General features: G+C 44.4%; 1 protein-coding gene across 1 annotated transcript in view; it reads right to left on the bottom strand.

The window, feature by feature from the left end:
• LOC124743681 overlaps positions 1-26,887 on the bottom strand; it is a 97,936-nt gene that overhangs the window by 54,725 nt on the left and 16,324 nt on the right. The window contains exon 2 of the mRNA XM_047248857.1: positions 1,420-1,996. Within this exon, the coding sequence (XP_047104813.1) occupies positions 1,420-1,985 (566 nt within the window). The 5' untranslated portion in view covers positions 1,986-1,996. The remainder of the gene's footprint in view (positions 1-1,419; positions 1,997-26,887) is intronic.

Raw genomic sequence — 26,887 nt, 5'->3', positions numbered from 1 at the left:
AACGAAAAATAAATCATCATTTATCAGTGTTAGTGGCTATTAGACTTGTATGAACATATGTAACTGTAAGATGGTGCAGAAAAATGGTAACTCTGGTCGCACAGCCACTTTAAGCGTCACAGACTATCAGAGGTGGAACAGCAACAACAATGGATGGGATAGATAATGTCATAAGGTGTGCCACAGGAGAATGGAAGCCTGTAGTGTTCACTGGGTGGCTATAGTAAAGCCATAGATCCACTGAAACACACACACACAGGGGTGGACACCTGTTCGTCGAATACACAGTAAGGCACGGTATTCTGTGTGTCACAGAAGGGAACGTATCCAAGCACTGCGTGAGCTTTATGTAATGCTGAGTACAGAGGCGAACAAAATGAGGTGGGAAGACTCAATTTTAATGGACCAGCTGGAACTGCTGGTAGGTCTGGCCTGTGATCCTGCGAGGTGGTCTGAGGCTGCAAGAGGTGTGAGCAGCCAGACACTGGGGCCCCGATGCTTACTTCACCTGGTTTTCTGAACATCTTCCATACAAGCCCTCACAGCAGAGCATTCTTTTATATTATGCGCCTTTAGAGCAATTAACATCTTCCGTGTACTGTCTGGATTTGGAGAGAACTAAGAATTATCTTGGAATAGTTACTGGTATATGGCTTGCACGTGGAAAGAAAGTGACAGACAACTACGTAACAGCCAAAGCTGTAATACTAAGGTGTGAATAGTGATTACTCTGATAGTCTCCTTTACTACATGAAGAAAATTCCACAGGTCAACATCAGCAATATAAAATTGTAGATAAGTTGCCGCCCTCCTCTAATCATTCTGCAGTACACTACCTTTCTCGAGGTGTCGGCTGTAAGTGACTTACTCGGTCATCATCTTCATGCAGTGTGGCACTATTCAAAGGTGTCTCATTGTCATCAGCCACAGAGGCAATGGACAACTTTAGAGACCACTTCATGGGAACAGGGCTACAGCAACCAGTACAGGCTGCCGGTTGCAAACTACACCCATCACTGTGTCTGAGCCTGTGCTGGGCAATACAGCTTTGTGTTCACAGCAGTCTGGGTCATGCTCTATTCACACAGTGAGTGTACCCTCTGTCATGACAGTTGATGCTAAAACCTAAACAACCACTTTCTGTATAGATGTAGTTTAGTATAATGCCTACAAACTGGCTCTTTGATGATTTTTGTTAGCTAACATACCTGGTAATGAACACTGCTCAGTTTAGGGGTTCACTGAAACTGCTACACGAGGGTAATGATAGCATTGTGAGCTATCGTGAAATGACTGTCTATGATGGTGTATTTTACAGCAGACACACATCTACGAAAATTCAGTGGGAAAAATTATACAGTTGGAAATACACACACCTAGAACCGAGAGACACGAATGAGTGGGTTGTCTCACACTTACCTGGTTTGTGGTGGTGGATCGTACAGCAACCGGCTCACTTCGATCAAGTCTTCCGGCTGCTTCCGCATGGCATCTGCCCAACCCTGAGTGGCCATCACCTCGTGGGTACGTGCCTTAATAAATTCGATGGCGGCTCGCCTGAGGTCACTGCAGGAGTGGCGGACTGCGAGGACGGCCGCGGCCGCCGCGGTCTCCACGGTCAGCTGAGCGGCCACCTGCCGCTCGCACTCCGCCTTCAGCCGCGACGCCCCGTACTTATCCGCTGCAGTCAGCAGCTGGGGGGCCGTGCCGGGCAGCTGGGGGGCCCGCTGGGTGTACAGGTAGGAGACCAGCTGCCTCAGCACCGAGCCCCCGATGTCGGCAATCCTCACCACGCCAGTGCAGGCCTCGAGGGTGTCGTGGGCGAACATCGCCGCGAACACAGGGCTCCTGTCCGCCAGGACGGCCCTGTGCACCACCAGCCGAGTCTCACCTGCCTCGAGTATCACCATGGCGTCGTCCCCGGCGTCCAGCAGGTCCCCCAGGTCGACAGCCACCGTCTCTGTGATGTCCTTAACTGCTTCCATTGCGGACGATTCTGAAACACGGCAACACGGAGCAGCCGTTTCAGCATACAGGTGACTGACGATACCTCTACGAGTGACAGCCACACCTGTCTCCAGCGACAGTTGATAAATACAGGGTGAGTCACCTAACGTTACCGCTGGATATATTTCGTAAACCACATCAAGTACTGACGAATCAATTCCACAGACCGAACGTGAGGAGAGGGGCTAGTGTAATTGATTAGTACAAACCATACAAAAACGCACGGAAGTATGCTTTTTAACACAAACCTACGTTTTTTTAAAAATGGAACCCCGTTAGTTTTGTTAGCACATTTGAACATACAAACAAATATGTAATCAGTGCCGTTTGTTGCATTCTAAAATGTTAATTACATCCGGAGATATTGTAACCTAAACTTGACGCTTGAATACCACTCCTCTGTTGTTCAATCGTCTGTATCGGAGAGCACCGAATTACGTAGGGATCCAAAGGGAACAGTGATGGACCTTAGGTACAGAAGAGACTGGAACAGCACATTACGTCCACACGCTGACACCTTTTTATTGGTCTTTTTCACTGACACACATGTACATTACCATGAGGGGTGAGGTACACGTACACACGTGGTTTCTGTTTTCAATTGCGGAGTGGAATAGTGTGTCCCGACATGTCAGGCCAATAGATGTTCAATGTGGTGGCCATCATTTGCTGCACACAATTGCAATCTCTGGCGTAATGAATGTCGTACACGCCGCATTACACCTGGTGTAATGTCGCCGCAGGCTGCCACAATACGTTGTTTCATATCCTCTGGGGTTGTAGACACATCACGGTACACATTCTCCTTTAACGTACCCCACAGAAAGAAGTCCAATTTATGCGTCCTCCACGTCCTATGAAACGCCCGTCGAACATCCTGTCAAGGGTCAGCCTAGTGTTAATTGCGGAATGTGCAGGTGCACCATCATGCTGATACCACATACGTCGACGCGTTTCCAGTGGGGACATTTTCGAGGAACGTTGGCAGATCATTCTGTAGAAACGCGATGTATGTTGCAGCTGTTTGGGCCCCTGCAATGAAGTGGGGACAATGTTTCAAGCGTCAACTTCAGGTTACAATATCTCCGTATGTAATTAACATTTTACAATGCAACAAACGGCACTGATTACGTATTTGTTTATATGTTCAGATGTGCTAACAAAACTAACGTGGTTCCATTTAAAAAACGTTGGTTTGTGTTAAAAAACTTACTTCCGTGCATTTTTGTATGGTTTGTAGTAACCAATTACACTAGCCCCTCTCCGCACGTTCGGCCTGTGGAATCGGTTCGTCAGTATTTGATGTGGTTTAGGAAATATATCCAGCGGTAACGTTAGGTGACTCAACCTGTACAGTCCATCCTTAGTCGGTTCCAGCAGTATCACACCCTTTATGTCCGACTGATGCCATTGGTGAATAACAGCAGATCTTTAATAATACCATTTTCAAGCTTTACCTTTTCTTTCAGCATATTTCATTTGTAGAACAAGCTCCAGAAGCGGCAAGGACATTATTTCCATCATTTTTTCTACAGTGCAATGTTATTTGGTATGGAAATGGTTTGAAATAGACGTCTACCAAAATACTAAATAGGCTGTACAGAACTATAGTATTACTCTATTCAACGAGATGTTCTCTTTACTTCTCCTGTTATTCAAGAAAACAACACTGTTTTATGACCTTAATCTGTATTATTCGTCATTTAACAAGCAGTCATGCGTGTACCCTTGCAGGAGTTGCTTCACACAGCGGATGAAGCCCGTGTGTCGGGAGACTGACTCGTGCGTTCACAGTGAAAGGTCGTGAAGTGGGTTCAGCCGAGTACGCAGTTCAAATTGTCATCCACCAGGGTACAGTAGCGGACAGACACATTCAAGAAACAGTGAATTGTACTGTTTATTTCTTGAAGGATTTTTCTTTTATGTTTGTACAGTTTTGTGTATGTTTTTAGTAGTGTGGATGATGCGTGAATGTGGTCTAAAGTAAATATGTAGATCATTGTTATAGCGACAAATGCCGTACGAAGTAACGTGAGAAATTCTTAATACACTGAATGAAGACGACGGGGAATTTTGTATTATAGTGTGTCAAGTAAGTTTATGCTGAAGGGAAGCTAATTTCAGTATAAATGAAAAAAGTTAAATAATGTAAAGTATAAATAAAGTATCAGAATGTTAAATATTTTGGAAAAAGTACAGTTCGAGTGTGTTGTTTATTGATTTGTTAGTCAAGAAAAAACCGCGCTAACACAGGAGAACAATATTTTTGTATTGGCCTTAATGTAGACTGAGCAATCAGAACAGAGTATTCTTCACGCATCTCTTCTCTTGCAAACGGAGAATGCTTACACCAATCTAAGAAGTCTGAGCCCAACCTTTCAATGGTACGGTCGTGTGTAGTATGAGCTCCGAAGGAAGTAGTTGTTTGCCAGTTTCGTGTCTACATGTGCTACATGTCACAACAGTGCTTTACAGTGAAGGTAAATAAATTCATTCATAGCGGTATCAACGAGCAGCAATACGGCAGGGCAGCGCTGCCAACTTACACGACGAGCGGGGACCCTGAAACTGGGACGGCGGCAGACGGAGGACGTCTGACACTCAGTTTCAGCACGCCGAGGCTGCAGCATTCGACGAAAGATAAGTTTGTTAGAACTGTTGTGTGTGTGTGTGTGTGTGTGTGTGTGTGTGTGTGTGTGTGTGTGTGTGTGTGTGTGTGTGTGTGCGCGCGCGAGCTGCGGACTGAGTAACATGGTAAGTGATAAAGATTTTGTAAATACGAAAAAAGGATTCTCATTCAGTGGAAGTGCTTCACAAACTAGCACGCTTGAACAGAGAGGAGGAGTAGATGTTAAAGTAAAAGAGGAGGTTTTTGAGGATATTTCTTTGTTATTTACAGACGGTGAAGTAGACTCTGCTTCAAGTACGTCAGTTAATGTAACTAGTGGAGACAATGAAGATCCTGAAAGTCACATTAAGCCGGCCAGAGTGGCCGAGCGGTTGTAGGCCCTACAGTCTGGATCCGCGCGACCGCTGCGGTCGCTGGTTCTTCCTACAGGACACATTACGAGCTTTCCACAAATAACTTACTGTAACAGAAAACGAGTACTTCTGAACATTTTCATGTATGACATCGGTAGCACCTATTATCACAGTGGGTAACGCAAAGTTGTTCAATGCGCTAACAGTTTCGCAAACTGTCGACTTTTACACGCATGTTCGGCACAAACTGTTCTCCTGGTTCACCGATGACATTGTAATTCTGTCAGAGACAACAAAGGACTTGGAAGAGCAGTTGAACGGAATGGACAGTGTCTTGAAAGGAGGGTATAAGACGAGGATAATGGAGTGTAGTCGAATCAAGTCGGGTGATGCTGAGGGAATTATATTAGGAAATGAGACACTTAAAGTAGTAAAGAAGTTTTGCTATTTGGGGAGCAAAATAACTGATGATGGGCGAACTAGAGAGGATATAAAATGTAGACTGGCAATGGCAAGGAAAGCGTTTCTGAAGAAGAGAAATTTGTTAGCATCGAGTGTAGATTTAAGTGTCAGGAAGTCGTTTCTGAAAGTATTTGTATGGAGTGTAGCCATGTATGGAAGTGAAACATGGACGATAAATAGTATGGACAAGAAGAGAACAGAAGCTTTCGAAATGTGGTGCTACAGAAGAATGCTGAAGATTAGATGGGTAGATCACATGACTAATGAGGAGGTGCTGAATAGGATTGGGGAGAAGAGGAGTTTGCGGTACAACTTGATTAGAAGAAGGGACCGGTTGGTAGGACATGTTCTGAGACATCGAGGGATCACCAATTTGGTATTGGAGGGCAGTGTGGAGGGTAAAAATCGTAGAGGGAGACCAAGAGATGAATACACTAACCAGATTCAGAAGGATGTAGGCTGCAGCAGGTAGTGGGAGATGAAGAAGCTTGCACAGGATAGAGTAGCATGGAGAGCTGCATCAAACCAGTCTCAGGACTGAAGACCACAACAACAACAACAACAACAACAACAACACCAACTAGGAAAATATTGTTTCGCTAGCTGTCGATAACTCAAGAAATTAGTACCAATGGAGTCAAAAAAATAAGAACGGAAGTATAAGTACTGAAATATCGCAAAAGATAAAGTTCCCTGTGTTAGCAAAATATTCTCCTTGTGTGCTATCATTCGCCAATCTTTCGTTTCGATGTCTCGAGCGGTTTAGGAGATAAGAGAGATGTTGCGAGTATTTCATTCTCGCGGGCGTGAGACTGGAAGTGAGCGCGCCACATAGGATCCGTTTTCTCGAGATCGGAGAGCTCCTCCCAAGTCTAAACAAAAATTCAACATGTTGGCTAAATTTCAAACGCAACAACATATGGTGTAACCAAACGCAAAATCATAGCGACCCGTATTTTTCATTGCAGACTTTTCGAAGTTTGCGTAGCGTCTTACTATAATGTGTATACCGCAATAAGTATGACAATTGGCGAGATGATGGGCACTTGGCCACGAAGCTGCCATATAACGCTACAAGCAAGTAAAAAATGAAATATTTTTACTGAGTAGTTTCTGTAAAATCGTTTGAGAAAGATTACAGTGTGCGCGCGCTTCGATTCTGTCAGCGGAGAGCGCCGTCAGCCGGCGCGTGCAAAACACGTGCACGCGTCTCGACCTGCGTTGGTCACGCGCGCCACGCGTGATTCGTGCGCGTCGCGCTGTAGCCTCGTGTCGCGCCTCAGTCCGCGCCCAGGCCTAAAGACGGCCCTTCCTCAGCAACGGGCGGGCTGGCACCAGCGGGGCTCTGGTGGGAGTGTCGCGGACTCGGTGGCGGCAGGAACGCTCTGCGGAAGCGTGGAGCAGGAAAGAGGACGCTGGCCGCCAATCGACGAACCACAAAACCGTACAATTTGTGTTGTCAAAGTACGCCAGCATGTAAACAATTATATTATTTATACGAACTGAAGGGAACTTGTTCCACCCGTAACCCGTAAATTTTAAGTGGTCCCAGTGTTTCCCGTTACGAATGTACCGGTATACTCTCATCTGCATAATTGTTAATTCGTTACATCGCCCCTTACCCGTAGCAATCAAATCTAAACATGAAGTACTAAAAACTAATATTGCGATGCATTATGTAGCAGGAATGAGTTACCACCTGCACTTTACGGTGTGTGGTGGAGGGTATTTCGTGCACCGAGGCCATTCTACTCTGCGCCTCGCTGGCTTCCCGCCCACCCCCGCCAGTCAAATCGACTATCACCAGCGTGGCCGCGTGACGTCACCTCCCGCCGCTGCCGACCCTGGACTGGCGACACGCACTTATCTGCACCCACCGCGCGGACGCCCGCTTCCTGCCGACAAACCGCAGTGCCGCAGTGCAAGCGTGTCTCCTCGACGCTTTCAGGCCTGCAGCGAAATGAGCGAGACGAGAAAATTCGAGAAACTGCAGCCTACACACGGGCTTACCGACGATGACGCCAGCCACGTACCACTCGCGAGCGGCACAGCCAAGGCGGATGGGAGCAGTCAGTGGTACCCTCTGCCACACACTGCCACGCGGCTTGCCGGCACGTACATACAGACTTAGGTCTTAAAGTTTGCTGAAAGTCCTACAGCGGCATGAGGTACACTGCACAGGTCTCACAAGTCTCACAAGTCACATCCAGTATAAACCCCACCCCACGCCCGATTCTGTCAAGACTACAACTCGCACTTATACTGCACATGTAATCTATTACTTTACAAATGCGCCACTGTCTCGAATATTTGACGTTATGCATGGAAGCGAGAGAAACTTTTGAGAAGGTTTGAGATAATGTTCAAACTTTGTTGCAAGTTGCCAAGTGCTGTCATTCCCAGACAATGGATGAACGTATCGTGGGTTATTTGGGCTCCACGAGATGCGATGGCAATCTCCGTATCTGTCTCGTTCAGCGTAATACTTGTCTCGCTGTAAGAGGGTTTTAACACAAGTTTCTACCTCTTAGCGAGCAGTTTACGACAGAACTTTTAAATTCGCCGGATAACAGAGTGAAATACTGAGAATAAAATTTTTGTTGCCTCCAGAAGTCGTTTGAGGCGCCTTAGTTAACGCCATAGGTTCACCTACGTAACTATTTGTAAGAGGCTTGTACAAACGACGTGGCCCATTTCTAGTTTGATGTAGGCTTGTCGATATAAACGAATTTTATTTAGTCAAGACGGAGTCCGAAGTATCCTACTTACTTCACCAGAGTACTTTCAGTCAGAGTTTCACTTCTAAACATGGAATAAAATTTCCAGAATGAAATTTTCGCTCTGCAGCGGAGTGTGCACTGATATAGAACTTCTTGGAAGATTAAAACTGGGTGCCCGACCGAGGCTCGAACTCCCGACCTCTGCCTTTCGCGAGCAAGTACTCTACCACTTGTTTTTTTTTTTTTTTTTTTTTTTTTTTTTTTTTTTTTTTTTTTGCAGAGGCCATACAGCCCTCTGACCGAATACGCTGAGCTACCGTGCCGGCTTACCTGAGCTACCGAAGCACAACTCAAAACACCTCCTCATAGCTGTACTTCCGTAGCAGAGCACTTGCCCGCGAAAGGCAAATGACCCGAGTTCTCGACTCTCGGCCCGGCACACAGTTTTAATCTGCCAGGAAGTTGCGTGCAATAAAATTTGTTTCGCGAGAGGCCGTGTCTGAGGGAACAAGTAATTTTCTTTCATTTCTATTCTGTCACTTAGTAGCAAGCTGAGTTTATTGCACCTAAATGAGATGTGAAATGCATCTTCCTGCCTTTTCAGATCACTACAACGAGAAAATTAATTTGTTTGAGATTAAACTGAGTACATGCAGTCAATTATTACATCTGTCTGTACTTTGCGGCTCTTTATACTGAATTCAACTATTAGTACCGGCAATAGTTGCAACATTTTTTGCAAACAAATCTTGCACTCTTCAGACAGCACGAGGCGATTGCGCGTCGTCCTACCTGCTGCTGCTGCGCCCACACGCAAACTCGCCCGCCCTGCCGTAGGAAAGCGACTGAGCGCCGCCTCGCTGCCCCACAAGCGGCGGGGCGGGCCGGCCCGGGGCAGCGGCTCTCAGGTCACGTGACCCCCTCCGCCGCCAGCAGCAACGAAAGCCGCAAGCCACGACCTTGGCGCTTCGTGGCAGCGTTTCATTCCCTTCTCCGAGAAGCGAGCACACGCAACGCTTACTGCGACAGAACGCTGCCTAACGAATAAACAACTCCGTCGCTCGCTTCTCCCTACGTCATCGCCTGTATTTTCCGTAGTTATTTTGATTTCAGTCTTAACCGAGAAGCTCATAGGTCACAAGAACATAACGTAATTAATTCGCATGATCTGGCCATTCATCTTATAGCGTTTCAGTTGACTGCCTGCTGCCTTGGTGTCCATGCAAGAGCTTAAAATTTTCTGTCTGCTCCTATGTACTGCGCAAAGTACGACGGTCGAAATGTTTATTTTGCAGCAGCAGTTTTTGCAGTAAGCGGTAGTAATATTTAACAGTTCGTAATAAGAGGGTGTCATCTGTGCTGTGATTGGCTGAGGCAGAACACACTGAGCAGTCGTCGTATCCGGTTTCATACTATCGGCGCTTTGGTGCCACATTTGCTCACTTTGTATTGAAACTTACGTCCAAAGCAAAAAAGGCCACCGAACACTCGATATACCTGCGCAATTTCTTACAATACAACGGCACAAAATAACCGAACACCAAAACGTTATCCCCGTAAGCTGCAGTTACTTTAGGGTCAAATACCAAGTTTAATTTCCGCCGCTTCAGTGTAAGGCCAACACTGTGGATCACCGCACAAAACTGTTGAGGTCATAGTAGTTTTCTATACTCCTGTCTGAAAAATTTCGTTCCAGAAAAACCACGTTCATAAACTTTTGCATCAGCTGGAAACACTGTACTATTCGTCATGTAAAGAGTGGGTATTGCATAATGCAAGAAAAGACCCTACCACACCAATTACTACACTTTTTTCAAGACCTTCCCAGTGACCTCTGCTCGTGTTGAGACAGTATTTGACTGCCGTGTCCTTTACTGAGTCCTGACTACTGGACCGACGTAAGGGGTCGTGGGTTCTCTCCCAGCAGTTGCTTTCCTGCTCAGAAATCCGCGCCCCGCCGTGGTGTGTAAGAACGTGGCGGTATCTGCTGGACCGCGGACACACAGAACGGGCCTGGGAATTATTTTTGCATTTTTCATTATTATTCACTATCGTTGTTGGTTCGAGTGTTTAGCTTTGCTGCCACTCGTTCTCGGCCGACGATAAACTGCTACAAAGATAATAAACCTCAAATAAAAATTTGATTAATAAAAAGATAAAAAATCAGCTCCTTATTCTCATATCAAGTCGACAGACTTTCACCCCAATTCTGAGACGACAGATAAAGTACGACAGATAAGACTGCTTACTTCCAAAAGTGATGTACATCGAAGATATCCCTAAAATATAGATAGGCTTCTCGTCCAATTTCGCATCGAGAACTTACATTTCACCATACAATATGCAACAAAGTTTTCCAGACTAATCATTCACAAAATTTATGCCACCCAACATTTTCACCGTGTACATGATCGTACCCGTGGTCTAGGGGTATCGCCTTTGTTTCATAATCAAAACGTCTTCGGCCCCGGGTTCGATCCCCGCCACTGCCTAAATTTTGATAAATAATCAGCATTGGCGGCCGAAGACTTCCGGCATAAGATGTCAGCCTCATTCTGCCAACAGCCTTGTCAAAGAGGGCGGAGGAGCGGATAGAGGTTCAGGGCACTCTTGTCCTAGGGGTGGGAAATTGCCCCTAAAGGCGGAAGAATCAGCAATGATCAACGACATGAGGATGCAGAAGGCAATGGAAACCACTGCATTAAAGACACGTAATGTGTATCCACAGGACATGTGGCCTGTAATTGAAGAAGTGTCATGATGGTCTCTCCATAGGCAAAAGATTCCGGAATAGCCCCCCATTCGGATCTCCGGGAGGGGACTGCCAAGGGGGAGGTTACCATGAGAAAAAGATTGAATAATCAACGATAGGATAACGTTCTACGAGTCGGGGCGTGGAATGTCAGAAGCTCGAACGTGGTAGGGAAACTAGAAAATCTGAAAAGGGAAATGCAAAGGCTCAATCTAGATATAGTAGGGGTCAGTGAAGTGAAGTGGAAGGAAGACAAGGATTTCTGGTCAGATGAGTATCGGGTAATATCAACAGCAGCAGAAAATGGTATAACAGGTGTAGGATTCGTTATGAATAGGAAGGTAGGGCAGAGGGTGTGTTACTGTGAACAGTTCAGTAACCTGGTTGTTCTAATCATAATCGACAGCAGACCAACACCGACAACGATAGTTCAGGTATACATGCCGACGTCGCAAGCTGAAGATGAACAGATAGAGAAAGTGTATGAGGATATTGAAAGGGTAATGCAGTATGTAAAGGGGGACGAAAATCTAATAGTCATGGGCGACTGGAATGCAGTTGTAGGGGAAGGAGTAGAAGAAAAGGTTACAAGAGAATATGGGCTTGGGACAAGGAATGAAAGAGGAGAAAGACTAATTGAGTTCTGTAACAAGTTTCAGCTAGTAATAGCGAATACCCTGTTCAAGAATCACAAGAGGAGGAGGTATACTTGGAAAAGGCCGGGAGATACGGGAAGATTTCAATTAGATTACATCATGGTCAGACAGAGATTCCGAAATCAGATACTGGATTGTAAGGCGTACCCAGGAGCAGATATAGACTCAGATCACAATATAGTAGTGATGAAAAGTAGGCTGAAATTCAAGACATTAGTCAGGAAGAATCAATAAGCAAAGAAGTGGGATACGGAAGTACTAAGGAATGACGAGATACGTTTGAAGTTCTCTAACGCTATAGATACAGCAGTAAGGAATAGCACAGTAGACAGTACAGTTGAAGAGGAATGGACATCTCTAAAAAGGGCCATCACAAAAGTTGGGAAGGAAAACATAGGTACAAAGAAGGTAGCTGCGAAGAAACCATGGGTAACAGAAGAAATACTGCAGTTACTTGATGAAAGGAGGAAGTACAAACATGTTCCGGGAAAATCAGGAATACAGAAATAGAAGTCGCTGAGGAATGAAATAAATAGGAAGTGCAGGGAAGCTAAGACGAAATGGCTGCAGGAAAAATGTGAAGACATCGAAAAAGATATGATTGTCAGAAGGAGACTCAGCATACAGGAAAGTCAAAACAACCTTTGGTGACATTAGAAGCAACGGTGGTAACATTAAGAGTGCAACGGGAATTCCACTGTTAAATGCAGAGGAGATAGCAGATAGGTGGAAAGAATACATTGAAAGCCTCTCTGAGGGTGAGGATTTGTCTGATGTGGTAGAAGAAGAAACAGGAGTCGATTTAGAAGAGATAGGGGATCCGGTATTAGAATCGGAATTTAAAAGAGCTTTGGAGGACTTACGGTCAAATAAGGCAGAAGGGATAGATAACATTCCATCAGAATTTCTGAAATAATTGGGGGAAGCGGCAACAAAACGACTATTCACGTTGGTGTGTAGGATATTGAGTCTGGCGATATACCATCTGACTTTCGGAAAAGCACCATCCACACAATTCCGAAGACGGCAAGAGCTGACAAGTGCGAGAATTATCGCACAATCAGCTTAACAGCTCATGCATCGAAGCTGTTTACAAGAATAATATACAGAAGAATGGAAAAGAAAATTGAGAATGCGCTAGGTGACGATCAATTTGGCTTTAGGAAAAGTAAAGGGACGAGAGAGGCAATTCTGACGTTACGGCTAATAATGGAAGCAAGGCTAAAGAAAAATCAAGACACTTTCATAGGATTTGTCGACCTGGAAAAAGCGTTCGACAATATAAAATGGTGCAAGCTGTTCGAGATTCTGAGAAAAGTAGGGGTAAGCTATAGGGAGAGACGGGTCATATACAATATGTACAAGAACCAAGAGGGAATAATAAGAGTGGACGATCAAGAACGAAGTGCTCGTATTAAGAAGGGTGTAAGACAAGCCTGTAGCCTTTCGCCCCTACTCTTCAATCTGTACATCGAGGAAGCAATGACGGAAATAAAAGAAAGGTTCAGGAGTGGAATTAAAATACAAGGTGAAAGGATATCAATGATACGATTCGCTGATGACATTGCTATCCTGAGTGAAAGTGAAGAAGAATTAAATGATCTGCTGAACGGAATGAACAATCTAATGAGTACACAGTATGGTTTGAGAGTAAATCGGAGAAAGACGAAGGTAATGAGAAGTAGTAGAAATGAGAACAGTGAGAAACTTATCAGGATTGATGGTCACGAAGTCAATGACGTTAAGGAATTCTGCTACCTAGGCAGTAAAATAACCAATGACGGACGGAGCAAGGAGTACATCAAAAGCAGACTCGCTATGGCAAAAAAGGCATTTCTGGCCAAGAGAAGTCTACTAATATCAAATACCGGCCTTAACTTAAGGAAGAAATTTATGAGGATGTACGTCTGGAGTACAGCATTGTGGTGAAACATGGACTGTGGGAAAACCGGAACAGAAGAGAATCGAAGCATTTGAGATGTGGTGCTATCGACGAATGTTGAAAATTAGGTGGACTGATAAGGTAAGGAATGAGGAGGTTCTACGCAGAATCGGAGAGGAAAGGAATATGTGGAAAACACTGATAAGGAGAAGGGACAGGATGATAGGACATCTGCTAAGACATGAGGGAATTACTTCCATGGTACTAGAGGGAGCTGTAGAGGGCAAAAACTGTAGAGGAAGAAGAAGAGATTGGAATACGTCAAGCAAATAATTGAGGACGTAGGTTGCAAGTGCTACTCTGAGATGAAGAGGGCGGGCCGCATCAAGCCAGTCAGTAGACTGATGAAAAAAAAAAAAAATGATTACGGCGCGATTCACTCTTAAGAGCCTGGCAGAAGGTTGATCGAATTACCCTGCGACTAATTCTTTCCCGTTATACTTTCCCACGAGCGCGCGAGAAAAATGCACACTTCAAGACGTTCCACGACAACTTTAATTCTCTTGTTTTATTGCGATGGTCATTTCACTATGCAGCAAAGTATTCTTGTATTGGCAGGACAAAACTGGTGACTGAAATTTCGTGAAAAGATCTCGCCCCGACGAAATGGCCTTTCACTTATTGTCATCGCAACTCGCGTGTCATATCCGTGACACTTTCTCCCCTACTTAGTAATAAAACAAAACTAACTGTCCTTCTTTGGACTTTTTCGATGTTCTCAGTCAATCGCATCTGGTAAGCATCCCTTCACCACAGCAAACATTCCGAACGAGGAGACGTCAAGGGATCACCAATTTAGTAATTTGGTACACGCGTGGTGTCGGCCGTCTCTCCAGTAGCTCTATTGTATCTACTAAGTGTTCTGCCCATAAAATGCGCTCTTTGGTTCGCCTTCACAACAACATTTTCTGTGTGTTCTTTCCAATTTAAGTTGTCCGTAATGGTAATTTCAGACGGTTTTGCATAAAGCTTAACACGTCATTATGTAGGATCAGTTGCCAGTATTCGTACAAACAAGTTACCGTCTCCAAATCATTTTGCATTTGGTTTCGATGATCTGCTGACCTTACCAGACGGTAAATGTCATTTTATACAGTCTAAAATGGCTGCTCACATTATCTAGTAAAGCAATTACGTACGTCAGGAACGGCAGAGGGCCTTCAACACTTCCTCGGAGCACCATAGATGCACCTTCTGTTTTACTCGATGACTTTCCTCGAATGGCTACGAACTGCGACCTTTCTGCGAGGAAATGACGAATCCAGTCGCACAACTGGGAAGGCACTCCCTGGACACGCCGTTTCAAATGGTTCAAATGCCTCTAAGCACTATGGGACTTAACATCGGAGGTCATCAGTGCCCTAGACTTAGAACTACTTAAACCTAACTAACCTAAGGCCATCACACACATCCGTGCCCGATGCAGGATTCGAACCTGCGACCGTAGCAGCAACGCGGTTCCGGACTGAAGTGCCTAGAACCGATCGGCCACAGCGGCGGCGACACGCAGTTCGATTACAAGTTGCATGTGAGGACCGCTGTCAAGAGCATTCCCGAAATTCATAAATATGGAATAGATTTGAGATCCTCTGTCGACAACGCTCGTTATTTGGTGTGAAAAAGAGCTAGTTGTGCTTTACAAGAAATTTTTTCTGAACAAATCGCTTTCTTTGAGGTAACTCATTTTCGAAATTATTCTGCAGATTGATTCCAGTGATACGAGGCTGTCTTTCATCCCATTACTGCCATTTCCTTTCTTGAGTATTGGTGTGACCCGTGCGACTTTCCCGTCTTTAGCTACGGATGTTTCTTCGTGTGAGTGGTTGTACGGGGTCCATCGGACGAGCCTTGATGCTGACTATTTACTTTACCAAAGTAGAATATTCAACAAGTAGAAGATTAATCACCTCTAAAGTATCACTGCACTGTTGTGTTCCACAACAACGTCTGAAGCAAGAGATCAAACTGGTAACTGTATCTTTCAGCATCACTCAGTACGGCTGTAAATACATATACAGAGGCCGGCAGGTTATGTGAGGGCTCAGCATGAAAATATCACCAGCGGCTGTCTTGAGCACCAGTGGGCAGAGTTCGGCAGTACTGTGCGACACGCTTCCGGCACGGGTGCGCCGGCCAGAGTGGTGACGGAGGGCCGACACCCGCCGAGGTTCCGCACCAGCGTTAGGAGGCAAACACAGCTCCACTGCAAAACTACGCGCGGCCAAAACCCCACAGCAGAACTAAATTAGAGTAAGGAGAGCCTTATGTGCAGCATTCAACGAATTTAGAAGGCAAATCCTGTCTACCAACTTGACAGGATGTACTGGTACCAGGAAGTTTTAGTCCCACTTTAAGTGAATAAATAGGTCGAAACCATCTGTCCACCCCAACCCCCCTGTTTTACACTTCCCTCCACTACTAAATTGGGGATCCCTTGCTGTCTGAGAATGTGTCCTGTCAACTGAGGCCTTCTTCTAGTCAGGTTGTGTCACAAATTTCTTTGCGCGGCCATTCTATTCAGTATCTCATTACTTACGTGATCTACACATCAATTCTTGTGCATTCTTCTGTAGCACTGCAATCTAAAACCTTTGTTCCTTTCCTGTCTGAACTTTTTATCGTCGACATTTCACTTCCAGAAAAGGCTACCACTAATACTGTCAGGAAAGACTTCTTAATATTTAAATTTATATTCGAATTTTAAACATTTCTCTTCTTCGGAAACGCTTTTCTCGCCCTTACCAGTGTGCATTTTATATCTTCTCTACTCTGTCTACCATCAGTTAAGCATAACTAGGAAAGGTCACCTACTACTTTTAGCGTCTTTTCCTAAACTAATTTCGTCAAAATCGCCTAATATAATCTGGCTACATTGTATCGCTTTTGTTGATGATCTTGTATCTTCCTTCCACGACACTGTCCATTACGTTTAACTCTTCATCCAATTCCTCAGAAAACCTCAAAAACTTGGATTACAGAGAAAAGCCCCAAATACTAAACGTCCTTTTCCAAAACTGTTTCACTGACGAATATTAGTCCGTAGTTCCGCCTTTAATAATCGCACAAACGTCAAAATAGCAGATACCGAAAGATGCGAGCATGTGATAGAAAACCAAGTGGAATCTCAAGAGAAAGTGCTACTGCGCTTTTTCTGAGAACTGTCTTGAGCCGCTATTTCGGGAACCCACACACATTGGGAACGTTTTAGACGATTAAACTACAAAGTGACCTGACTTTATAGATATTGCAACTATAAGGACAGGAATTGATGATCTCTATTTCAACGTAGGGACGATGGTTACTGAAGCTAATACATGCTTCACGAAGCCTAGGAGAATATCTATGATGGATATAGTAGATAAGCAGGTATTAGTATCTTAAGGCAATGAATAGGCATCATTTAATTTCGATGTGATGGACGTGAAGGAATTATGGACAAGGTGTAAAATAATTGGAAATTGCGCTCTGAAGCAGTACGAGCCAAGTGAGTGGATTAAGGGCAGTTTAATCACAAAATTGCGGTAAACCCAAAGCATACAACTTCCATGTCATAAGTCACTTTGGCAAGTACCTGAGAAAATTCTAATCCCACGGCACAGCTGGGGTGTGATCCAAAAGGAGAAAGTAACCTACTTCCAGCCGCTTTACGGTGTGTGGTGGAGGGTACTTTCAGCACCAGGGCCTTTCTGCGCTCCGCCGGCGCGCCGCCTTGTCTGCCGCACATTCCCCTTCCCCCCCTCCCCCCCCCTTCCATCAACCACTACTGCCAGTACTTTTCCGCGTGTGTGGCCGCATTGCGTCAGCTGCTCGGGGAAGTCCCGGCCTCTGTGCAGCCCGGGCTGGCCGCAGCGGACGCAGAGGTCTCCACCGGCGGACGGCCGCTCCCTGGCGGCAGACCGCTCTCTCCCGGCGGCTTTGTGTCTCCCCAGTGTCCAGGCTTGCGGACACAGTGTTTACTTCCGCGCCTGTCTGTCAACAGGACGCCAGCCGCACCCGAGTATTCTGGCTGTTGTGTCGTTTGTGCCCCGAAAGAGGCTTCCAGCGCGGAAGCTTCACTCTTGCCAGCTGAGCTAGCCGCCCACGCCTTACGACACAACTTTAAACATGTCCAGATACGCAAGCTTCATCTGTCGTGCGTCACAAAATTAAAATGGCAGCAAGTTTTACAACAGTATACGCAACCCTGAAGCGTTCACGGTTCATTCTGTTACCTCCTTTATACGGAAGATATGCAAGCGTCACATCTGACACACTAAAAAAACTTACAAAATTGCAATTTGTGATGTTTTTCCGATAGACAATCTGTCTGCGTGTGAGAAACATAACCTCAGTAGAAACGTTACCACCGATCTGTGGTTCATCTAGCTTGGAAAGAGTTTTACATTTATTGTGAAATTTATTCAAATTTCGCGAATCCGAATTGACGTCCGCTATTCGCGAAACATGAAACGTTTTGCCGGAGCGGGACTCGAACCCAAATCCCGCACAAACTTCCATGTGCCACAAACGGCTCACGTAAATCCAGATTCGTGAAATGCGAATCCATTTCGCTTTATTTACGCAGCTGTAATCGTGAGACGAGAGTGTATGCATCTCCCAAGGGCAGTATAATGTGATACAGAGATGGTATTGACACAGCCATTGTAACCATCGAGTTCTATTTGTTTCAGAATATCTAGGCGTTACATTAGCTCGATTAAGGATCTAGTTGAATACACTGGAATATGCAGTTGGAACTATCGTGCACTGACGGAGACGGAGACTACTGGGTTAAGATTTCCCACAGCAGTCTTGTCAGGGCGCGAACAAGCGGATAAGTCTGTGACGTGGCCCACTTGTACTTTGATAGCGATTTGTCTCTACTTCGAAATTACGCTGTCTGCTTCGCGAGCGGTAGTTTCAGCTGTCATTCCTTGCACAGAAGGAAGGACGTTTCTAAGGCAACCTGTAATTTTCTTTCATTTCCATTCCGAGCTCAGCAGCAAACTGCACTCGTGAATGGCGCTAGCAGGGCGGTGTCGTACACATTGATGTCTTCTGATGTCACTTAAACGATGTGAAAGCGGCGTCTTCCTTACAGGTAAAACACAGCACATGTCGATAATTTTGAAATTCGTCTCTGCTTGTACGTATTTAAACTGATGTCTGCATATAACTACCGAAAACAGGAATCACGTTTTTGTGAATATAGTTAACACACTAGAGAGAACAAGACGGGCTGCATGTCGTAGAGAGAAGTGTGCCCGCCGATATGCAGCATCTAACACCATAGCTCTAATGCTGTACTGATTCATTTTGCCTTTTGTTTTATTTAATGTCAGATCGTTGAGTTTCTGTAAATGATGTTTGATTGAATCGATGACAAAATTGTATAGTCCTTTCTTTGTAAAAACTCTGATGTCATGGTTTGATTCTATGCAATGTAGTGTATCTATCATTTAAATTCTTTGTCTCATTTGGAGGGAGACAAAACTTGATGTACATAATTGTAATTTTGTTTAAATAATTTTTTTGTAGAAATGTCAATATATGCTAATGTTCTGTTTTTTTTTAACGTTTGTTTGCTGTTATGTAAACTGCTGACCTTCACTTAGGGTTCTTAAGTTATTTCATATGTAAAAGGTGTTGTGGTTCCCCTCGGGAACGCAACTCCGTAGCACGCGCTAAACGTGGTGGGCATGTACAGAAAGGTGGAACCAAGAGTCAGTCGGGACCGAGCTACCAAACTGTCAACTGCTCATGTAAAAGTTGTGTATTGTGCTGGTACTGAGAGAGGCTTTCCGTGGCGCTTTCCAATGCCTCGGATGGATGGATGGATAAAGAGCTGGAGCTATTCTTGAATTGGTATCTATCATCGCCACCAAGAAATGACAGTCCAGCAGTTCTACCTGCAAATCCACCTACCTAGATGCAATCGCCACCACATTGCGCAGCCACTGAAAAGGAACCAAGGAATAGTAGAAGTGTATGGTGAAGGATCAGCTCACTGGATGTTTTAGTGCGGACAAATACAAGGTAACTTATACTCGAACTCTTATACCTACCTTGATTTTTTTATCCTTAGTCACACAACCTCTTAGGGTCCTTCCCACTCTAAAGTGATTACCGAGTGTCTTTATTGAAAGAACATTTGAAGCTCAGTGTTTGAGCAGAACTGAGTAATACAGTAAATAATGCTTGCTGAAAATAATTTCTCTATTAAAACTGCTTATTAAAATTTTATTGCCAACTTCTAAAGTGAAAGTCCTCAAAACTGAGGCTTATGAAGTTTGCTTAGTAAATGATGACAGTGCAGTCTGTTGAAAATCAACCAAAGGCGAGCTATTGTCTTATAACCACATCGAGTTGTGTTCTACTGCAGTAAGAGTTGAGAACTAATACTATTGAAGGTTACATGTTCATACTTGTTAAGGCCTTGTTTCTTTAGTGTATTGAAATTGTGTTTAGTATGCTCTGCTACAGTGGTCATGATTAAGGGCCCCTCTCCACTCAAAGTAGTTTCTACTATTCTTGCTATTCAAGTGAAATTCTGTACAATATTGGGTTCCTCTTGTGTATTAAAGGTGACCATTAATGGTGTAACAGGAGCAACAGTTTGTCTATTGTGCCCATGCTAGATAACGATTCATAGAAAGACCACTATCTATGAAAACAATAATTTCTTTATTCAAAAGATAGTGAGGAGTAATCTGTTAGTTAATTCCATTTAATTTTCATTTTAAGTAGAAAGGTGCTTAGTAGCGAAAGACTAAATCTACGCACAGTAACTAAATTTGCTGTGGACCATATCCATATTTCATGTCAGATAGGTTTAATATTACTTTTCAAACAAATTCCTATGTCCAATTTACGATTCTACAGTGAATATTAGTAGTAACGATATTGAGAGCACTAAGTCTTCAAGGTAATAGTATGTTTTGTTATCTGTTATATTTATGGAAATAGTTTGTTCTGATTTGGTAGCTCCAACCTTAACGTGAAAATGCTATATTCAGATGCCAGAGTTCATTGCACTCGTGTGTGGCAAAGTATATGTTGTGTTGGTCCGTTACAGTTACTCTCACCTATTTTGTTGAACAAGAATGTCAATCATTCTCTTGCCTAATTAGGCTGGCGACCGCTTTCTTTATTCTTTGAACAGTGTAGATAGGTAAGATACTGTTTGTTACTGTTTATATATATACGTAATTTTGTGTTTCACTTCCGATAAACCACCTCCGTTAGGTACAACACGGTCAACATAACGAAATTCCTCTCAGAGGGTAACACTGCTCCGTTGCTTTATACTATAATTGCTTGAATACAAATAATTTCATTATACGAACTGGGTCCAGTTTTGAGGTTATGGTATAACAGTAGGTGTATTTGACAAAAGTGTTATACGTGGCTTTTCCGGGACAGGACTATTTGCTCTTTTGGGGCATAGCACGTAATATACCAAATTTGGTATGATTGCACACGCTACGTACAACCGGTTGCAGTGTTACAAGCAGCCTGCGTCGGCAGCTTCGGCAGCATTTGGTCTGGACTGGGGACACGGCACGACGCTGCAGAAACAGTCTGTGTGCGCCTCGCGCCGCCCTGTACCACCTGTGGGGCAGTCGCCAACGGCACTCTTAAACCTGAACTCCAGAAAGTAAGTTGCTCATACACGAACGCTACTGAAGAAGACATGAGATAATGTTTTCCTAGCAGAATATATGAATCAAAATCAACTGACAAAGTATTGGCGCATTTGTGGACGTCACGGACACACGCACTCTGAGAATAGAGATTGGCCAATGGCGAGTGTCTCAGAAACAGCCACTCAGCAGCGATCCGGTAACATTCTCGCTCGCCACCCTGTCGTGACACGGGAATATTACTATCCGTGAGTTCAGCAGCGCAATTCGCCTGGAAGAGCTGAAGAAACTGGCACTCGCGACCCCACTGCGTGGTTCGGCCTCTGCCAGCCCGACTGCCGTCCCTCCACTCCTGAGGGCGTGGAGCGGCTCCCACTCCCTCCCTCCCTCCCACAGCACGTCTCTGCGCTCAGCGTCCCGGGCAGTTTCCCCGTCGGCGCTATGCGACACGGCGTTTTACCGCGGGGGAAAATGCGCGGTTTGCCGGCAGGGGAAGCTGTCAGGGCGTAGGCGGGAGTGCGCGCATTTCCCGCCGCGGGCAAATTGTTCGTACGAAGCGCTGTTCCACAGGACACTTTCTCCCGGCAGAAAACGCGCGGATTTTCGGTGGCAGAACCGACTGTCAGTCTGCTGTGTGGAGCGGGACAGGGTGGACGACGACGTCGTTTGGCTGTCGCTGTGCGCACTTCCGGTTCTGAAACTGTACGGCTGCTCGAGCAAGAAGAGGAGGAGGACACCAACATTTTCGACGAAGAAATGGCTGCAAAGAAGAGAGGATAGTCTCTCATCCAGAAATGTTGCCAGTTTTAGAGTGTGGTGATATCGACAATTACCTAAGAATGGATGGAGAAACTTACCAGCACTTGCTCCCCCTTCGTGAGCCCTTTACTACAAAGACGGGAGACACAGATGGGGAGAGCTGCGGCACCGCATGAGAAATCAGCGCCAACATTAAGGTACTTAGCTACTGGCCCTACATACCGTCATCTGCACCACTGTGTTGCTATTTCAAAACTGGGTCTCTCGAAAATTATGCCAGATACTTGTGCCGCAATTTTCTATGCTTTGATAAATGAACACATGGAGGTAGGTTGTAAATTAAAAAAAAAGGTTGACGTTATATGTAGCTGTGTTTTTCCTTCCTATGTTACAGTTCCCAAGGTCTCAGGATGGATGGATTTACAATGCAGAAGAGTTCCGAAATGTCTTGATCATATCGACGGCGAACACGTGCGCATTAATCGTCCCTCCTCCTGGAGAGTGGTAACTACAATGGCTACTGCAACATGGTGCTGCTTGCAACAGTAAACGCAAATTACGAGTTCACTATGGAGGCTTTGGAACCAGACGGGATACCTGATGGTGGCGTTGTGCGAAACACAGTATTTTGCAACAAACCGAAGAAAAGTAAGTTAAGAATACCGTGTGAATCTTGTGTCATACGTCACAAACTGCCGTATGTTTTTGCAGGAGAAATGCCTTCTGCGTAAGGCACGATTTTATTGATCCCTATAGTCTCAAGGTACTAAATTCTGAGAAGGTGGTTTGCTATTATCCCCAATCCCGTTGTCGAAGAACTGTGGAGAACGTGTTTCCGACTCTCTCTTCCACATTCCAGTCCTTTAAAAATTGATGCAGAAAATATGCAGAATGCGGTGCCTGCCTGCTGTGTACTCTGTAACTACTTACGACGAAGATGCGGCCAGCTCTAAGCACCACCAAGCACGTTTTACGCACAAAACCCGGAGGAAAGTGCTTTTGCTGAAGTAGAGGTACCAAGTTCTGAATATTGCCACGATTGGATGTGGGGAGCAGTCCCTTCAGGAAAACTAATAACAGAGTAGTCTACGCCTAATCTTGCCGTTATTGCACTGGAAATGACAAAATTCTACCGTCGTTGTAGGCTGGACGTGAAAATTTACGCTACTCTTTAATCGTGTCATTTGAACCTCAACTAAAGAAGTTTGTAAGTGACAGCGTCAGTCGTCCATTCTTTCGTAACAAAGGATGCTATTAACGCCCAAGCACGACTGCGGCAAATTTTTTGCACAAAAAGCCACACAGAACTCGAGGCGTTTCGGAGAGATCCCTTGTGCTTTGCTTTGTCAGCACGCCATGGACTTCTCACGCAAATTTTAACACAAGAACAGCCAAACAAAGCACTGCAGCGTTGCATAGTACAAAAAAAAGTGTTGTGTCTCATAGCTTCCGTTTCATCAGCTAATCTCAAAGCAGGAGACGTGACGTCACAGATGAAAAGAGAAATATGCAATATTTGATTTCACGAAGCAAAACATCACGACAACACTTCGAGAATTCGCCCGCTGCTAATCCAGCCTTCGCCTCAGTCTAACCGAGGCGCAGGGGAGCGCAGCAGGTCTCTCGCTCACCACAGCGTTAGTTCCATAAAATTGTGAAAATACCGAAATGAAGAAGGTTGTATACAAAGAAGAATCCTGGAGATACTAGAAGGTATCAGAAAGATTATATAATGGTAAGACAGAGATTTAGGAACCAGGTTTTAAACTGTAAGACATTTGCAGGAGCAGATGTGGACTCTGACCGCAAGCTATTGGTTATGAACTGTAGATTAAACACTGAAGAAACCGCAAAAAGGTGGGAATTTAAGGAGATGCGACCTGGATAAACTGACTAAACCAGACGTTGTACAGAGTTTCAGGGAGAGCGTGAGGGAACAATTGACAGGAATGGGGGAAAGATATACAGTAGAAGAAGAATGGGTAGCTCTCAGGGATGAAGTAGTGAAGGCATCAGAGGACCAAGCAGGTAAAAAGACGAGGGTTAGTGGAAATCCTTGGGTAACAGAAGAAATATTGAATTTAATTGATGAAAGGAGAAAATATAAAATGCAGTAAATGAAGCAGGCAAAAAGGAATACAAATGTCTCAAAAATGAGATCGACAGGAAGTGCAAAATGGCTAAGCAGGGATGGCTAGAGGACAAATGTAACGATTTAGAGGCTTATCTCACGAGGGGTAAGATAGATACTGCCTACAGGACAGTTAAAGAGACCTTTGGAGAGAAGAAAACCACTTGTATGAACATCAAGAGCTCAGATGAAAACCCAGTTCTAAGCAAAGAGGTGAAAGCAGGAAGGTGGAAGGAGTATATAGAGGGTCTATACGTACTTAAGGACAATATTCTGGAAATAGAAGAGAATGTAGATGAAGACGAAATGGGAGATACAATACTGCGTGAAGAGTTTGACAGAGCACTGAAAGACCTAAGTTGAAACAAGGCCCCGGGAGTAGACAACATTCCATTTGAACTATTGACGGCCTTGGGAGAGCCAGTCTTGACAAAACTCTACCATCTGGTGAGCAAGATGTATGAGACAGGCGAAATACCGTCAGACTTCAAGAAGAATATAATAATTCCAATTCCAAAGAAAGCAGGTGTTAACAGATGTGAAAATTACCGAACTATCAGGTTTAAGTCACAGCTGCAAAATACTAACGCGAATTCTTTACAGACGAATGGAAAAACTGGTAGAGGCCGACCTCGGGGAAGATCAGTTTGGATTCCGTAGAAATGTTGGAACACGTGAGGCAATACTGACCTTATGACTTATTTTAGAAGCTAGATTAAGAAAAGGCAAACCTACGTTTCTAGCATTTGTAGACTTAGAGAAAGTCTTTGACAATGTTGGCTGGTATACTCTCTCTCAAATTCTAAATGTGGCAGGGGTAAAATACAGGGAGCGAAAGGCTATTTACAATTTATACAGAAATCAGATGGCTCTTATAGTCGAGGGGCATGAAAGGGAATCAGTGGTTGGGAACGGAGTGAGACAGGGTTGTAGCCTCTCCTCGATGTTATTCAATCTGTATATTGAGCAAGCAGTAAAGGAAACAAACGGAAAATTCGGAGTAGGTATTAGAATCCATGGAGAATAAACAAAATCTTTGAGGTTTGCCGATGACATAGTAAATCTGTCAGAGACAGCAATGGCCTTGGAAGAGCAGTTGAATGGAATGGACAGTGTCTTGAAAGGAGGATATAAGATGAACATCAACAAAAGCAAGACGAGGATAATGGAATGTAGTCGAATAAGTCGGGTGATGCTGAGGGAATTAGATTAGGAAATGAGACAAAGTAGTAAAGGAGTTTTGCGATTTGGGGAGAAAAATAACTGATGAATGTCGAAGTAGAGAGGAAAGCGTTTCTGAAGAAAAGAAATTTGTTAACATCGAGTATAGATTTAAATGCCAGGAAGTCGTTTCTGAAAGTATTTGTATGGAGTGTAGCCATGTATGGAAGTGAAACGTGGACGATACATAGTTTAGTCAAGAATAGAAGCTTTCGAAATGTGGTGCTACAGAAGAATGCTGAAGATTAGATGGGTAGATCACATAACTAATGAGGAGGTATTGAATAGATTTGGGGAGAAGAGGAGTTTGTGGTACAACTTGACCAGAAGAAGGGATCGGTTGGTAGGACATGTTCTGAGGCATCGAGGTATCACAAATTTAGTATTGGTGGGCAGCGTGGAGAGTAAAAATCGTAGAGGGAGACCAAGAGATGAATACACTGAGCAGATTCAGAAGTATGTAGGCTGCAGTAGGTAGTGGGAGATGAAGAAGCTTGCACAGGATAGGGTAGCATGAAGAGCTGCATCAAACCAGTCACAGGACTGAAGACCACAACAACAACAAACTGAAATGAACGCAAGTGCTGCGTTTCATCGCCACAACCATGTCGGGATGACGTCACGGGTTCTGATTCGCGAGTGGATTACAGGACACGCAATGCCGACACACGAAATAGCGCCCGACGACTGGTTGCTTTATAAATGAGTTAACGCGTGTGATATCCTACGTTACGCATGTATGAGAGGAGTTTGGGAACGGTTTGAAATTATTCTTAACGTGTGTTCGATGTGGACAAGTGCTCTCATTCTGAAACACAGCTGGATTACAGTGTGGCTAGTTGACACTCCTTTTTAAACAAAAGGAAGTCTCTCGCGCGACTAAATGTTCGACATGCCAATCTCCCGGTGCGCGCGCATGTTTATGTGCGTGTGTGCGTGTGTGTGCGTGTGTGTATGTGTGTGGGGCGGGGTGACATTAGGGGAAATTATCTCAAGTGTTTGAAATGTTGTCTGAAGTTGGTTCCGGGTCGCTAACTGCCATCATTCTGAAGTACTGGGTGAATGACGACCATGTATTTCAGAACTGTGAGTTACGTCATCTCGAGACACGCCAAGTTTCCAGCTGTGATACATCCCATTTTCTTAGCAATCACGGAGACCACAAGAAGAACTGCACCACAAGATGATTATTTCTACACCAAGCCAGGTATTTCCATTGCAGCTCTTCAACATATATCAGAACAACCATCAGATTTCATAAAACCATACTCAACATTAAGTTCAATAAACTATGTTTGGCTTATAAAATTGTACCTAACTATATAACAATAACTAAACAACATGTTACCAGCAGCACAGCAGACAAAACGTAAAGCAGAAATCATGTGAATAAAGCAAGAAATCCGGTCTCTGTATTCCAAAAAACTGACTCTGAATATTGAATTATACAGATTGCATATAGAACTAGCTAATCACATAACACACCCACCATTTTTTGATGAACTAATGTACAGGGTTAGAGCATACACAGATACCATAATAGGCAGGAAACAGACAATCCAACAAAAGCAACTCACAAAAATGTTAAATCACACAAACACCCACCATTCCCACCACCGATACAACAAACACA

Source organism: Schistocerca piceifrons, unplaced genomic scaffold, assembly GCF_021461385.2.
Source record: "Schistocerca piceifrons isolate TAMUIC-IGC-003096 unplaced genomic scaffold, iqSchPice1.1 HiC_scaffold_2510, whole genome shotgun sequence".
In the NCBI taxonomy this organism is placed as follows: Eukaryota; Metazoa; Arthropoda; class Insecta; order Orthoptera; family Acrididae; genus Schistocerca; species Schistocerca piceifrons.
Note: the sequence above shows the minus strand (reverse complement) of the source record. Positions and strands in the feature narration are given on the sequence as shown.